General features: G+C 37.8%; 1 protein-coding gene across 1 annotated transcript in view; it reads left to right on the top strand.

Annotated features, from left to right (window-relative positions):
• The first annotated feature begins 550 nt into the window (after window positions 1-550).
• Window positions 551-12,049, top strand: part of LOC139140380 (ras-related protein M-Ras-like) — a 51,559-nt gene continuing 40,060 nt past the window's right edge. The window contains exon 1 of the mRNA XM_070709588.1: window positions 551-1,125. Coding sequence (XP_070565689.1) covers window positions 927-1,125 — 199 coding nt within the window. The 5' untranslated portion in view covers window positions 551-926. The remainder of the gene's footprint in view (window positions 1,126-12,049) is intronic.

Below are 12,049 nucleotides of genomic sequence, written 5' to 3'. Positions count from 1 at the left end.
TATATATATAATATATATATATATATATATATATATATATATATATATATATATATATATATATATAGGCCCTATATATATATATTGACAATGACGATATAGAGATTATTAATGGTTACGGCTCTTTTTCCCTTTAACTGTTAAGGACACTACCTGGCTACTGGGGGCTGCTTATTAAGTAGCTACAATGCTCAAGGTTTTGCCTGAGTACGTGGATGGGACGGTCAAACCTGGTTTTGCCGTCAGACCCCCATAAGCAGGCAAAACCTCGAGCTACAACACTGCAGCTAGGTATTAACATAATTAAAACGGAGTTTGGGAAATCCTTGTAAATTCTCTGAACGCAACGAGAAACTACCAGTTAATATTACAAATATCGTAATCTGAAAAAATATTGTAAGATACTGCTATCTGAACCTTTTAGTTAGATTTAATGGTGAGATAATAAATTCATTCATTGTGCACTGGTGAAAAGATGGACCCCTGCGGTGGCACAGCGCCACTTTTTAAATTTTTACAGCGAGTTAAAGGGTCTGGTATGACGAATCGTCAGTCTACGAATCACTACCACTTTCCTGGGGTTCACTTACCGTTGAGACGGAAGAAATCAACTGAAAAGCAAGGGGCGCAATGAAGTAAAACTGGTTGCTTGAGAAGCCGGGAGAGAGAAAGAGAGACGTCAGCATCTTAAATCCTCTGATTCAAACGCCTTTGTTTGCTGCATGCTTGTTTGCAGCAAGGTACGGGTAGCGTTGCCTCAATCATCGGTTGGCGCTGAGCAGGAAAGTCAACGTAGCAGACGATGTAAACAGTCCGTTCGCGGAATTCGGAATTGAACAGTAACGAAACCAAACATTTGCATTATTGAGAAACAAATTGCACGGGCTTTCGCATTTCTTAGTTTTCTGAACACATTTTAAACGATCATGTCAAGTGCACTATCGGACATTTCCAAAGAAAACCTTATCACTTACAAGCTGGTCGTCGTTGGCGATGGAGGTGTTGGCAAAAGTGCAATTACGATCCAGTTCTTTCAAAAAATGTTCGTTCCTGACTACGACCCGACTATCGAAGATTCGTACATCCAGCATGCAGAGATAGACGGTGAATGGTGTATCCTGGACGGTGAGTTGAACAGATTGATTGAACGACTTGCGAAAACTGATATTCATAAAAGTTTCCTTAAAGTTAAACTGCATTAGCTATAAAGACCACTTATTCAAACAAAACGAAAGGTGCCCTATGAAAAGTGCCCATAATCTATGATTATGTGTGCGTGTATAATTTGGCAAATATGCACAAACGAGTGAGATTCAAAAGCGTCATTGGCACAATTTAAATTTCATTTTGCGTCTGCTAAGATAACTTTTCAAATTTAATAACATCATGGGGATTCTCCCATTTACTTGGAAGAACTTCCGAGTCTTCATGGTATCAATATTTTGTGTTTGAGGTGGTAATACTATAGTCAAATTTTACTATTTCAACGTCATGGTAAATAAAGAGGCTGTAGTTCTACTTGTGTGTGTGTGTGGCTTTGGTTCTTATGATATGATTATATGGTATTATGGCAAAAACTGACTTTTCAGAGTTTGAATTACTTGATTTTAAAATTTGGTCACCTGACTTTTTTTTCGGGGGGGGGGGGCAACACCTTAGATATCATTTAGGAAGACTAGGCAACTATGCTCAACAAAGACTTATCATGCTACCCTTTGAAAAAAATACTGATCATGGTTTCAGAATGATAGTTTGGGAATATGTAACAGTTACACAAGTCAATGAGTGTACTATAGATCAGGCTACCCTTTACAGACTATGTTTTCCCTATGTTGCCGAGGAAAACAAATTTCAGTAAGAATTCTGATATTTCCACAACTTTATGAACTAAATTTTGGCAAAATGCCATTATTGTTTTAGTGCTACATTATATCAAAAATGTGTTACAGAATATCGCAAATGATGAAGAGAAATCTTGGAACGTAGAAAACAATGATTTTGAACGTGACACAGTGAGTACTTTTACAGAAGAGGAAGTTGGAAAGAAACTTATTTTATCTCTCCAGGATAAGTAACATCATGGAATGAAAATATTGATAGTATTAGAAAATAAATTCCCAGAATATACCAGGAAATCTTGGTCCTAAAAGATCAGCAAACCTGAACTCATAGACCGATTATTGACTTATTAAGGAAAAAACCAGTGGCTCTACATTGGCCTTGAGTGTATCCGATGTCAATTACTTTTACATGAGAAAGTCGGCTTCCTCTCATTTCCCAAATGAATTTCCAGATTAAAAAAAGTGCTTTGAATCCAAGAATGAAGATTCTCAATACCTACGTAGGTTGGCTGGACTTGCAAGGCTCTTGCTCAATCAAAGGATGGTGTACTTTGAAGGTGTTTGCTCTGAATCCAGTCCTGCCAATGCTGCAAAGATTTATTGTCATAGGAAATTGCATCATGGAAAATCTCCAGCTGAATTCGCCTGGTCATAATTGAGCGTAATAAAATGTGTTATAAATTGTATCTGATAAATGTGATTTCTGTTTCTGTTTCTCTTGATTCTCTTTCTCTAGATATATAATGATTTCTATCTCTATCTGTAGGGTAGATTCTGTTTGTGATTGATATATATATATATATATATATATATATATATATATATATAATGCATAACACTACAGCAAATCTTGTAATATTGTATAATATGTAATATGTTCTTGTACATACCGGTATGCTCAACTGAGACTTAATTATCTGAAAGCCAATTCTGAGTAATAGTTTCACAAGCTGGTGTTTTATCCTGATAGCTGTTTAATTTCTGTAGCTGTAGGTTTATATAAATGGTGTGATTCTTTCAATATGTATACATTGTATTGAAACGTTGCCATTATCATCTGGAACCCTGTAGTCAATATGTTTTATCCTGTATATGATCAATTCATGCATATTTTGGAGGTGTCTCGGCCCCGTCACAGTAATCCTGGGCTTTATAAATGCCGTTTGTTGAATAAATCATCTTGTAGTTAAGTACAACTCATACTGAGAATAGGAATGATTTCAAGACCCATGACACATCGTAACACCGTTTGACCTCAGCGGTGAGGAAAGAAAGTTTGTCCTTGAAAGTTGAATGGTGTTAGCAATGTAGGTCATTTCCCCCACACTCATCATGACCTGAGTTCAATTAGTCTAGAACATTCCCAAGGTCACTGCCCTTGATGACCTCACAACCTTGAATTCAATTAGTCATGTTTGGAATGTTCTGGAAAGTTGATTAGTTGTGTAAGGGAGATAATTTTAGAACAGTAATTAGCATGTCAATAAAAGTTCTAGATTGTTCTTACATGCCTTTATAAAAGGGACGTGCACAGCTTCCAGTCAGACTTTTGGGATCGTGTCTCTTGTGTGTTACTAAACTCCAGCAGTAGTCATTCTCAAGACTTTTCAAGACCTTCACTGTCAACGCTGGATTTATACTGTGGACTTTGTGCAGCTTCAAGCCTGCAAGCCAAGGACTGTTCATTCATTCGACTGACTGTTACAACTCTGAGACTGGAGCTTTGCCGTCCCAGCTGAGATAAGTAGTCTGTACACTTTTAAAGCTTGTACTCTATCCCTGACTTAGCAATTAGTTTTATTTTCGTAATAAATTTTGTTTAAACGTTAACTGCTGAGTTCACCCTTTTGTTCGTTTTCTCTGCACGTAACAAAATTGGGGGCTTGTCCGGGATACGAATATTTTGAGCCGTTTGACAACATTTTGACAGCCTTTTCAAAACTACTGTATACTGTGAACTCAGCGAAATTTAATCATGGCGGAATTTAAACCAGACGAATTTATGGATGACCTTGATCAGGACACATTTAATTCCCTCAGAAAAGACAACCTCATAACACTGGCCATTTCCTTAAAGTAGAAGTCAAAAGATCTATGCGCAAGAGGGAAATACAGTACCGTATTGCCAAACATCTAGTTGATTTAGGCCAATTTGAGGAATCCACCCTGAAAGATTATGAGCCCGAGTCTACCTCTGAACTCAGAAAATTAGAATTAGAAATGCAGACAAATTTGGAGATCAAGAAACTAGAATTACAAATGAGAGAGAAAGAATACAAATGGAAGAAAGACAGAGAGAAAAGGAGAGAGAATTGGAAGAACATCGACTACAGTTAGAAATGAGACGTTTAGAGCTTGGACAGTCAGGAAAATTCTTCCTTCAGACAAGTTTGACATCACTAAGCATTTCAGGTTAGTTCCCCCTTTCCAAGAAAAGGATGTTGATAAATATTTCCTCCATTTTGAGAAAATTGCTCAGAGTCTGAATTGGCCTAAGGAGTCCTGGTCTATGCTTTTGCAGAGTGCTTTGGTGGGTAAAGCCAGAGAAATTTACATTCAGTTGTCAGTAGAGCAGGCTTCAGATTATGATTCTGTGAAGGAATTAATTCTCAAGGGCTATGAGTTGGTGCCTGAAGCTTACCGTCAGAAATTTAGGGATTGTGAGAAGGTGAAGGATCAAACTTATGTTGAATTTGCTCGAACAAAAGAACAACTGTTTGATCGTTGGTGTTCTTCTGAAAAGGTCAGTCAGAATTATGACAAATTACGACAACTTGTTTTGATTGAGGAATTCAAAAGGTGCATCCGGAGTGACATCAAAACGTTTATCAATGAACAAAAGGCAGATACATTGAGGTTGCTGCACGTTTGGCCGATGATTATTCATTGACACACAAATCTTCATTTCTCAGCAAACCATCCCAGTCCTTTTCCTACAGAAACAATGCAGGTAAATTTAACTCCTCCTTTTCATCCAAGAATTTTCAAAGGAAAGTAGGAAATCAAATAACAACAGTTCACAAAATTCAAGTAACACTCCACATCATCAGATCCCAAGTCTCAATCTCCTTCTGACAAACAGTTCGGTACACTTTCTTGTAATTATTGCAAGAAAGACGGCCATTTAATGTCAGAGTGTTTCAAATTGAAAAGAAAACGTGAAGGTCAAAGTGGTCAAAGTGGATCTAAGCCCACCGGCTTTATTTCTTCATCAACTCAATTAGAGTCTAATAATGTGTGCAACACATTTTCTGAGGTTAAACCCCCTCTTATCCCCAATTAATGAGGTCAAGGTCAATTCTTCTCAAGATAGCATTATGGGTATTTTCGAGCCATTTATTCATAATGGTTTTATATCACTTTCTAGTGATTTCTCTTCTGCTACCCCTGTCAAAATTTTAAGAGATACCGGGGCTTCCCAGTCTCTTTTGTTGGCAGATACCCTGCCGTTTTCTGAAAAGTCATTTTCAGGTTCTAAAGTTCTTATTAAGGGGGTAGATTGCAATGACTTTATTCCTGTTCCTCTCCATAATGTCTATTTGTCTTCGGACTTTGTTTCTGGACCTGTGGCTTTAGGTATTAGGCCTTTTTTGCCTTTTGAAGGGATTCACCTTCTTCTTGGAAACGACCTTGCTGGGGACAAGGTCATTACTAATCCACTTGTGACTGATAATCCTACTTTAGATCAGGATCCAGAGCCAATTGAACAAGAGATACCCGATTTATTTCCTTCATGTGCTATTACTCGAGCCATGTCAAAGAAAACTTCCGAGAATCAAAATACTCTCAAAAATAATGTCACAGATGTTGACTTAAATGACACCTTTCTCAGTCAGGTGTTTGACACGGATCATTCCGTTATCCCTCGTGGATTTGAAACTTCCAGTAAAACTTCTGCTGACCAAAGTCAGACATTTTCTAGATCAAATCTCATTGCAGAACAACACAAAGACCCAGATATTTTGTCTTTGTTTGACAGGGTAGATGATGAAGGTAAAACTTCAGATAGCTCTGTTTCCTATTATACAAAATCTGGTATTCTCATGCGTAAATGGAGACCTCCAGATGTCTTGGTTGATGACGATTGGGCTATAAAACATCAAATTGTGGTTCCAAAGCCCTACCGTGCTGAAATATTGCGCCTGGCCCATGAAACGCCCTGGGCTGGTCACTTAGGAGTCAGGAAAACTTATCATAAAATTCTCAGTCACTTTTATTGGCCTAATCTCAGGCAGGATGTAGCACATTTCTGTAAAACTTGTCACACATGTCAAATGGTAGGAAAGCCAAATCAGACCATTCCAAAGGCCCCTTTACAGCCAATTCCTGCATTTCAAGAACCATTTAGTAGGATACTAATAGACTGTGTTGGGCCCCTACCAAAAACAAGATCAGGAAATGAGTACATGTTGACAATTATGTGTACATCAACTCGGTTCCCCGAAGCCATACCACTGAGAAATATAAAGACAAAGACTATAGTGAGAGCTTTAGTCAAATTTTTCACTTTATTCGGCCTCCCTAAATGTGTCCAGTCCGATCAAGGCTCCAACTTTATGTCTGGAATTTTTCAACAAGTAATGGATCAGCTAGGCATTAAACAGTATAGGTCAACTGCCTATCACTCAGAAAGTCAGGTTGCTCTCGAGCGATTTCATCAAACTTTGGAAAATATGATTAGGACCTACTGTTTTGACACAGAGAAGCAGTGGGATGAAGGAATTCATTTTTTGCTCTTTGCTGTTAGAGAGTCAATTCAAGAGTCTCTTGGTTTTAGCCCATTTGAGCTTGTATTTGGACACACAATCCGTGGCCTACTCAAGCTCGTTAAGAGAAATTCCTATCAGACGATGATGATTGTCTGAATATTTTGCAATATGTCTCAGATTTTCGTACAAAACTCTCTAAAGCATGTGAATTAGCCAGAGAAAATCTTGAGTCATCTCAGCAGTCAATGAAAACCAAATATGATAAAAGCACCTCAAAACGGAAGTTTGAACCCGGTCAAAAGGTTCTTGTTCTACTTCCAATTCCTGGAAAACCACTCCATGCTCGTTACTTTGGGCCATATCTAATTGATAAGAATTGAGTGATTTAAATTACATCATAATAACACCTGACAGGCGTAAACAAAAACAGCTATGTCACATAAATATGCTTAAGCCATATTTGGATAGGGATAATCCTACTATAACTCAGCCTGTCAGTGCAGTCAGTTCAAGCCATTATGAAGATAGTGATACTGAAACTGACTTGAGTGAAAATACTCTAAACTCAAAGCTGGGCTCGGTCAAGCTTCAGAACTCAGAAATCCTGGAGAAGCTGGAGTCTACAAAGTTGGCACACCTCCAGCCAGAACAACAACAACAGGTGAAAGAACTGCTCCACGAATATAAACACCTGTTTCAAGATGTTCCAACGAGGACGAACGTCATCTATCACGACGTTGATGTTGGGGACAGTAAGCCTGTAAAACAACATCCATACAGACTGAATCCAACAAAAGCGAAATATCTCCAGGAAGAAGTCAAATACCTGCTGGACAATGACTTTATTGAACCCAGTAAAAGTAACTGGAGTTCGCCGTGCATACTTGTTCCCAAATCAGACCACAGTTATCGTATGTGCACGGACTTTAGAAGGTCAACACCTTAACAAAGACAGACACTTTCCCAATCCCGAGGATTGATGACTGCATCGACCGAGTGGGAAAAGCCAAGTATGTGACAAAATTTGACCTACTGAAGGGATTTTGGCAAGTCCCTCTGACGGATCGTGCTCGTGAAATATCCGCCTTTGTTACACCAGACGGATTGTTCCAGTACAAGGTGATGCCATTCGGAATGAAGAACTCTCCGGCAACGTTCCAACGGATGATCAACGACGTCATATCCGGGCTAGACGGGTGTGCAGCCTACGTTGACGACGTCGTCCTGTATAGTGACACCTGGGAGGAACACATCAAGCTCATGCGGAAGTTCTTTGAGAGACTGAGCAAAGCAATGTTGACTGTCAACCTTGCCAAATCTGAGTTTGGTTGGGCAAGGGTAACTTACCTCGGACATACTGTAGGACAGGGTGAGGTAAAACCTGTTGATGCCAAAATCAGTGCCATTTCAAGTTTTCCCATACCAAACTGCAAACGACAACTGATGCGCTTTCTCGGTATGGCTGGTTACTACAGAAAATTCTGTCCAAATTTCTCCACAATTACTGAGCCTTTGACTAACTTACTTAAAAAGAAAGTAAAGTTTGTTTGGTCAGAGCAATGCCAACAGGCATTTGATACACTTAAAGCCATACTGCAAAGTGCCCCAGTGTTGTCTGCACCAGATTTCATTTTGCCATTCAAATTAGCTGTAGATGCTAGTGATACGGCTGCTGGTGCTGTTTTATTGCAGAGGATAGTCATGGTATAGATCATCCTGTTTGCTATTTTTCACGCAAATTTAACAAATCCCAGAGAAACTACTCTACAATCGAAAAAGAGTGTTTATCTTTGATATTAGCTTTACAGCATTTTGAAGTTTATGTTACTTCTTCAAATCAGCCAATAGTGGTTTATATTGATCACAACCCTCTTGTTTTTCTGCAGAAATTTAAAGGCAAAAATCAGAGATTGCTAAGATGGAGTTTAATGTTACAGGAGTTTAATCTTGACATTAGACATATCAAAGGCAGAGACAATTTAATTGCAGACTGTCTCTCTCGTATTTAGAAATTATTGTTGTTCACTTTCAAGAAATTTTATTGTTGTTCACTTTCAAGAAATTTTACTTTAGAGTAAAACAAAATTTGAGTACTTAAATCCTTTTCAAGATTACATTTGTAAAAGAAAGATTTTTCTTTGAAAAATTTTCTTTTTTTGAAGAGGGGGTGTGTTATGTAGGTCATTTCCCCCACACTCATCATGACCTGAGTTCAATTAGTCTAGAACATTCCCAAGGTCACTGCCCTTGATGACCTCACAACCTTGAATTCAATTAGTCATGTTTGGAATGTTCTGGAAAGTTGATTAGTTGTGTAAGGGAGATAATTTTAGAACAGTAATTAGCATGTCAATAAAAGTTCTAGATTGTTCTTACATGCCTTTATAAAAGGGACGTGCACAGCTTCCAGTCAGACTTTTGGGATCGTGTCTCTTGTGTGTTACTAAACTCCAGCAGTAGTCATTCTCAGACTTTTCAAGACCTTCACTGTCAACGCTGGATTTATACTGTGGACTTTGTGCAGCTTCAAGCCTGCAAGCCAAAGGACTGTTCATCCATTCGACTGACTGTTACAACTCTGAGACTGGAGCTTTGCCGTCCCAGCTGAGATAAGTAGTCTGTACACTTTTAAAGCTTGTACTCTATCCCTGACTTAGCAATTAGTTTTATTTTCGTAATAAATTTTGTTTAAACGTTAACTGCTGAGTTCACCCTTTTGTTCGTTTTCTCTGCACGTAAAATGGTGTTAGCAATGACAATCAGCGGGAATATCACAGAGAACAATTCCAGATGGATGTAATTATTGTGTTGTGAGAATGATTGTAGGTATGTGTGAATTGCATTTTCATGTCAAGGAGCATATCTATAGTACAGAGTACTTACTATGCATCCATTACATGTCCGCACACAATAGTATCATAAATAATGCACACATACTGGCATCTATATTAATCACAGAGAATGTAAAAAAACCTCTGCGGAAGAGATCTACTGAAATTTCCCTTTATTACTCAAATGCACCATTTGTTAATTCATAGTGACATAGTGGATGGCTACAAAATCGCAATATGTCAGAGAGTATGCTTTTCATGAAAATTGAATCAAGGAAAAAATAATGCAAAACAAATATGTCACGCTGTACATACTGCATTGTATCTGACAAAATTCATCCAGAAATGTTTTTGCAGGCTATAATACTTATATAGTCAGGCTTCAGGTTGGATCATAGATGGTAGAGGGGACCTAAACCGTCTATGGTTGGATCTGCCTGGGTTTTAATATTTGAGGTCAACATTAGCCAACAGATCAGATTAGATGCAGACCTACAGCAGTTTTTAGATACCAATTAATTCTGGTATCTCAAGTATGGCAGGATTTACTGACCATGAGTTACTAGATGAATTTGTTCGGTGGGTTAGTAAGTTCATGGAATTATTATGATGTAATCAAATTTATTACCCCATTTTTTTTGGCTAAAATCACTCATCCATATGAACAAATTCAGATGTGCCTAGAAAATGTAATAGATTTGACAGTTGCTGTGCAAATTGACTCAAAAAATGTTAGATCTGCCATGATGAAGGAGATCAATTTTGACAGCCGATCTGTAGCTGTCTCAGCCAATCTGGACATTCTTCTTTTATGGAGTTTGCACAATTTTCAAAATACTGATTACTTTATAAATTACACCACTCATTCAATTCATCTCTTTAATGAATCTCAGGCACACTGCTTGGACCATACCGTAGTCATGTCGATGGAAATTTTACATCAATGCAGCCATGAACAGCTGAGTGAACACGTCTGGTTACATCATAAAATGACTGTTTACACTTATAATTCAATTTCTTGCAAGGATGATGTTGACATCATTACTATTACCGGGTAAAAGAATTTCTTGATCATTTCGCTGATGTAATTATTGATTAATGAGATAAGCGTTATGAAGATAATTTAGTTTTGTAGCATGAATGATCTTAGTTAAATTACTAAATGACATGTCAAAACATTCAGACTTTCTGGTTTAATAATTATCTATCAAGCCTACATAGGACTGAATATTCAGGCACTCACATATACATCTGTACAGACACAGTTACAGACAGACACACACACACACAGACTTGCACACATACACACGCTTGGTGTATGTGTGTGTGTGTGTGTGTGTGTGTGTGTAAGTTTCTGCCAAGCCAACTATAAAGCTATGGACACTGCCAATAAAGAATTAAGGTGAAATAGAGGTGTATAGTTATGATAAAGGAAGACGTCAAGTTGTTTTTCATGATGCTATTCCAGGGCCACTAACCTTCACATTCCCATCCTCTGTTAAAACAAGTCCTATTACACATTGGAAACAAATTGCTGGAACCAGTTAGTGTCAGTGAAAAGGTGGTTGCGCAGGCACACCTGTTGTACCAGCTACAGTATTGCATGTTGTACTGGTACCCTTCATATTCCCCCACACTCATCCCTGACATGCGGGTATGTGTATCACATGTGACAGCGTTCAAGTTCATTACTTGACTACTATGCCATTTACTGCATCTGTGTTGCAAAACAGTAGTAAACCAAGCATCCTATGATGCAAGAGGCTGTCTCAAGACATCTTTACATGATATTGAGTGCACAGATCGTATACAGGATAAGTCAGGTATTCAAAACATGTCCAGTTCCCCATAGCATCGTGTCTCCAGATATATGATTAGCGATTTTGATACAACCTTTTCATCTTGTCAGCAGTCAGTTAATCTGTGCTGTATACCTCCCTGTTGTAGCTAAATATCAACCTTTACACCATTTTGTAAAATTTTGATTTGCATCAGTTCTTTTCCTTTTCTCAACAAGTAAATTATGTTTTTTTTACATGTTTCCTTTCCCACAAAATGTTTAATTATTTTCCAAATATGTTTTAATTTCTTATTCATCTTCCATTTAGTGTGTTTACATTTAGTTTTCCCAAATGCATAAGTATCTATATTACTTTCCCAAGTGGAATATCTTTCTCAAACATTTGGGAAAATCATTGAAAGAACAATAATTTTGAAAGCACTTTGAAAATTCATAGCGGATGAAAATGTGGAAGTGAACAACTTGTTCTGGTGGAAGTGCAAAAAAACCCTCAGTAATTCTGACTCTTGTTTTACTGCAGTGAAATCAGCCTTTCTTCCAAATTGAAAAAAGAGTTTTCATTCATGCTATTCTTATCGCACAAATCATCTTCTCCATGTGAGATTGATAATAGGGACGACATAACCAATTTATGATATCTTGTGTGATTTATACCTACTGATTGGCTGCATTTAATTGATAATTTCATTGGGTCATAAATTATATCATTTTGATATAATGCAAGTCATTTAATTACGCCCCAAGTTTTATGAAATGGATTGTGTGTGTGTTGGTACATCTGAAATGCTGCATGTCTTCAATTTGAGGGTTGGAATGGCACGGTGAATTTGCGTCAGTGGTTTGAAAAATTAAAGAAGGACCTCTTTA

The sequence above is a fragment of the Ptychodera flava genome, chromosome 9, assembly GCF_041260155.1.
Source record: "Ptychodera flava strain L36383 chromosome 9, AS_Pfla_20210202, whole genome shotgun sequence".
NCBI lineage: Eukaryota > Metazoa > Hemichordata > Enteropneusta > Ptychoderidae > Ptychodera > Ptychodera flava.
This window is presented reverse-complemented; position numbering and strand designations above follow the sequence as displayed.